The 4733-nt window shown below is 43.7% G+C and overlaps 1 protein-coding gene across 1 annotated transcript; it reads right to left on the minus strand.

Moving 5' to 3' along the window:
- Positions 1–453: 453 nt before the first annotated feature.
- On the minus strand, positions 454–4410 carry LOC130506532 (uncharacterized). Its single transcript, XM_057001216.1, has 8 exons — positions 3514–4410; positions 2791–3402; positions 2570–2734; positions 2138–2484; positions 1966–2047; positions 1502–1888; positions 875–902; positions 454–686 (listed from the first exon to the last, which is right to left on the minus strand). The coding sequence occupies exons 1-8, from the start codon at positions 4408–4410 to the stop codon at positions 454–456; spliced, it is 2751 nt and encodes a 916-aa protein (XP_056857196.1).
- Between the last annotated feature and the right edge of the window lie 323 nt (positions 4411–4733).

Consider the following 4733-nt stretch of genomic DNA (forward strand, 5'->3'; position numbering starts at 1 on the left):
AACAAAATGAACCATCAACCCTTGGTTCAATTATAAACCCTATCCACAAAATCTAAACCGCCGTAGTTGAACACTTTACCCTCCTCCCCCCCCCTCCCCCCCCCCCCCCCCGTTATGAGGATAGCCGGATCTAGGTTGGTTTGGAGGTTATTAAAAAGTATAACCGGATGTAAAGTAGTGTGCTGAGAAAGATATATGGCAAAACAGGCTACACGAAAATAAGGGATACGTAAACATATATAAAACATTTAGAACCCATTACGGGTAACCTAACCGGGAACAACTTTCATCCAGCCGCGTTGCATAAGTTAAACATAGTACATCACCAAGAATATTAATGTCATAAACAGAAGATGAAAACAACGGCGGGTTACTTGCGTAGCTTCCTAGAAAATGCGGCCACAACTTCAACAATCTCTTTGATGTCGTTCTTAATGTCCACAACTTGTTCCTTCATTTCGATGAGGCAATTGCTATGGCTGTCTGCTTTTCTGCCAATGCTTCTATCTCCTCCACAAGAGCTTCATCGGCCCACTTAAACAGGTGGTTTTCACCAAACACAACCCCACACCTGTAGAATCTCCGACCAGGGTTTTCTTGGTTTTTGATGTCAGAACAACTGTCAGGGCTCCACACGGGCACCGACGCGGAATTCCAGGTCCCATTTCCATTATAATACCCAACGCCTAATAACATAACATATCGCACATTTAATTACCAACATTGTTGGATCGGGATGGGAGAGGGATTAATCGATTTTGGTGGCATAATATTTGAAAAAATAAAGAGAGGATAAGATTCACCTGATACGAAGATCTATGGTCGTCTCCACCGCTAGCTTTGAAGAATTGAAAGTACAAATAAAGCCTCTAACGTGTTTCCTTATCCTCTAAACGATGCCGCTTAAATAAAGGAAATTGCCCTATTTGAACAGTAATTTGTTAATGGGCCTAAATGGGTATTTCGGGTTGGTAAACCAATAATATTAATCAAAGCTTTTTGGTTAAAAATAATTCCCAGTGTTACGGCGTTGGACGTACAAGTTTTAACTTATCATACAACAAGAAAACATAGCCGGCTAATAAATAATCAACTACATCTATGTTCAAGCAAAGTCAAAATGAACGATTAAAAATGAAACAGAGTGGTCGTTATTAAATCTCCGTCAAATGTAGTATCTTAAAAATCCAAGCATCTTACAACAACAGGAACAAAGGAAACGTTGTTGAGAGTTTTTCGAATTAGAAAACTAAAATAATACATTGACTTGATCAGAGGGGGCCGAGAGATGCCTCATATAGAGTCACAACGAGCCTCTCAACATGGCTGGCTATGACATCCGGTGTGATGCATTTGCAAGCATCGATCCCCCGACCGCATGCGCTTGTATAAAAAAAACGGATGAGACTCCGGAGTCTTTAACTTCGTTTTGTTGTGGGATGCTCCGGGGCCTTTCAATTGCCATTGCTTTGCAGTCTCGCGTGCCCACCTGCCTGCCTACCTGCTTCAGCAAATAAGGAAACATCAATGCTAGAGGTCTAACTTCTTTGTTCATCATGTAGTCAGTCCTAATCGAGATGTTGCAGTCAAAGACAGTCACGCTCCATGTCCCACAATCAACGCAGATGCCAACCCAGTAAGTTTTATCAAGGCAGAATGGGAAATAGAAACGGTCGGCATCAGCGTAAGCCGGAAGCTGCATAAACATCTCAGTAACCTCCCCACTAAACTTGTAGTTATCTTTTTTCGACGACTTTGAGAACTTGCTGTATAATTTGGTGAACTGGGAGACGAACTGTGTGTCCATGAATACTGGCCCCGCTAGATAGTTAAGAGATGATCCGGACCGGAACAATGAACTAGTGTGGAACATTAGGACATCCACCACCTGTTAAGACCACAACTTTAGCACACATTGCAGTCATTTACATTAAAACGCAGGATGCCATATTGGTAGGAACCAACCTTAGTCGATAGTTGGGTTGCTCTCTCAATGACCTCCTTCAGTTCGGTGCTCTGAAGAGTTCCCTTCGCAGTAGTTAGATCACTATAAAATGGAGATGTGCATCAACTTTAGCCGGCTAACAATATCAATAAACATCTAATATAAAATTTATCTCAGTAACTATACACTTACAACGGTTTCTTCATCTTCTCCATCAAAGCTCCAAATTTAGCCGAGTAATCAATGTCCCCTCCCTTGTATATTGCATCAGCCACTGCCTTTCTCGCACGGTTCAGAAATCCTTTGTCACACTGGTACTCAGCCATGAGCGACTTTGTTAGTACCTTGTGCCTCTTGCTTTTCCTACACCCATCTGCTTCTGGTATGTTTGCATCAACGTGGTTGTCTTCTTCGGAAACTTGCTGGTCAGTCTCAACGTTGACATTGGAGTTCGGATTTTTAACCAGAACTGCCTCCTGGGTAAGGCCAAGCGAGAATGTGGGGTTGGGAAATACCAAGGCTGGATCAAGAGGCTGCAGCTTTCATAAATTATGGCAAAAGTATCAAACAAACTTGGAAAGAGATGGTGAGGTAAGGGAAAATAGGTTGTCAACGGTTACGTACCGATTCAGCTACTGTGGCTGTCTGTGGAGGATGTAACTGCTCATCTTCAGATGTGTTCTGCTCTCCCTGCCCGCCTTCTTGGCAACCATCGGTAGTTACTCCATGTGCAACCGTGTTTGGTTCGGACCCCATTTCAACATCCTGGATATAGTTCTTATTAGCAGGCTAATCAAGTTGTTAGATGTTCATGATTAAGTTTAGCCATCTAAATATAAACTTACATCAGTAGAAATGACAGATGACCGGTTAGCAAAGTTGATTGCTTTTCCTATTATGTCTGTGGAATCGTCAATTGTTTGTGTTCCCGCATTAACCACTTTTGGCCGGGGAGGCACCGAGTCGACAGTAGCAACCGCCGGTGTAGGAGTGAACTTACTAATTTGATCTGAGAGGGTTTTAATAGCACGGGCATTATCTTGTACCATTCCAAAAACCTCGTTGATGTTGACAAGGATGGTTTCAGTGAAGCCATTAGATGATTCCTGGATGGTTGATATGCTGCCATGTAAGAGCTGGAAGTCGTCCTTCAGTTTTTCCCTCACAATGGAGGCCAACAAATCTGTGTCCAGCCCATCTTGTGCCTGATAAGATGTCCCGGCCTTCGATTTTGCTATCTTGCGGTTTACAATTTCAGCTTTTGACTCTTCACGCATCTTTATAACATCCTGTATTGTTGCCCCACCAACAAAACAGTCATTGCTGAAACCATAGCGCTGCTCTATTAACCCCACCATATTAGACACGCCACCGTCGTCTTCATCGTCTGACCATTGATAAACTTCAGGTACTGTTATCTCTCCATTTGCATCAAGCAGTATGGACTCGACAATAGCCTGCGACGGTGAAAGTGGTTTTATAATCAGTCTATCACTCTGCCTAAGAATAATCTGGTAGTGGTATACTTATAATCACTCAAAAACAGAGAAACATGTATACATAAGTACCTTCCCGGCAGCATCTGTGTCGCGGGCGTGACCAGGGCTGATATTTCTCCTCTCCCCTTTCTCCATCTCTAACGTATTATCATCACCACCGGTTTCGCCGTCCGAACCAGATGAACTTCCATCTTGCACAACTTCGGTTAGCGCGGGCACGCATTCCACAATGACAAGCTGCAGGGCTAAAACAAATCCCTTCAAAGCAATCGTGTTCTGAAGCAATGACACTTCCTTTCTCTCCTTGATGCTGCTAATTAACATCTCGAATGAGACCCTCCCCCATGGGTGTGCTAGAAATGTATCCAAATCCTTTATCATCTCGGCGTACTCTACCGAAATACGCGGTGCGTGTGTCGTTGGGAGAATCACAGCAGAGACTAAGGCGAGATATGCGTACTTAAGCCTGATGTCTCGATCTACAACCGTCTTCTTCGCCAACATCTTCACAACAGATGAGACTGGGACCTCTCTGAGGGATCCAAAGAGTTCACCCCAATATGGTTTATCTTCCATGAAATTTCTTGACTTCTTTTTGCCCCGTTTTGGGAATTTGCTGCAGTTGAGACCCGTTACCATAGCAAACTCTCGGATTGAAAACCTAATTGGTTTTCCGGCAAAAAGGAACCAAGCCTCATGTTTCTTAAACACTTTAAGCTGTCTGGAGAGTATATATCTCCCAAACCTCCCGGAGAAACTTGGTTTGTCGGCGATCTCTATCAATCGCCCGAATGGAGAACTTCTGATGTGGTCGACTTCCGCTGGATCGAGGGCATTAAGAATTTCCCTGATTGCGCCTGCTTTATGGTAAGGAGTAACCCTAACGCCGGCGGGTTCTTCCCCGACTGCGAAAAGCCGTTCCGGCAGTCGGCACGGTGGCCTCCGTGTTCCGTCCGGTTCTTCCATCGAGAGTTTTGGTTGAACTGAAATATTTTTTTCTTTATCAACGCGGTTTAGATAATAGAATTACCGGAGGGGGGGGGGATGAAAGCTTTTGGTTTTTGAAAACTGTGATCTGACCACCAGTAACTGCACAGTTCTTCTGACAACTTCGATATGTGAGACAAAAGATTTTGCCGTATCGTATTAGAAGATTCGGTGTCCGTTATGTACAGATTTTGCTTCTAGGGGTAGCAGTGTAAAAGAACTTGGTGAACAGTTGTGTCTTTTCCGCGTTTTGGTACTTTGCCAATATCGCACAAGTGTGTTGATAGAGCTTCAAATTTCCC

The sequence above is a fragment of the Raphanus sativus genome, unplaced genomic scaffold (assembly GCF_000801105.2).
Source record: "Raphanus sativus cultivar WK10039 unplaced genomic scaffold, ASM80110v3 Scaffold3367, whole genome shotgun sequence".
Classification (NCBI taxonomy): Eukaryota; Viridiplantae; Streptophyta; class Magnoliopsida; order Brassicales; family Brassicaceae; genus Raphanus; species Raphanus sativus.

Excerpts from the sequence above, each read along its gene's own strand:
- LOC130506532 (XM_057001216.1), bottom strand. The coding sequence starts at position 4,410 with ATGGAAGAACCGGACGGAACACGGAGGCCACCGTGCCGACTGCCGGAA. Across the intron at positions 2,485-2,569 it reads CAGCCACAGTAGCTGAATCG|CTGCAGCCTCTTGATCCAGC; the intron begins GTACGTAACCGT and ends AATTTATGAAAG. Across the intron at positions 687-874 it reads TTTAGAGGATAAGGAAACAC|GCGTTGGGTATTATAATGGA; the intron begins GTTAGAGGCTTT and ends TTATGTTATTAG.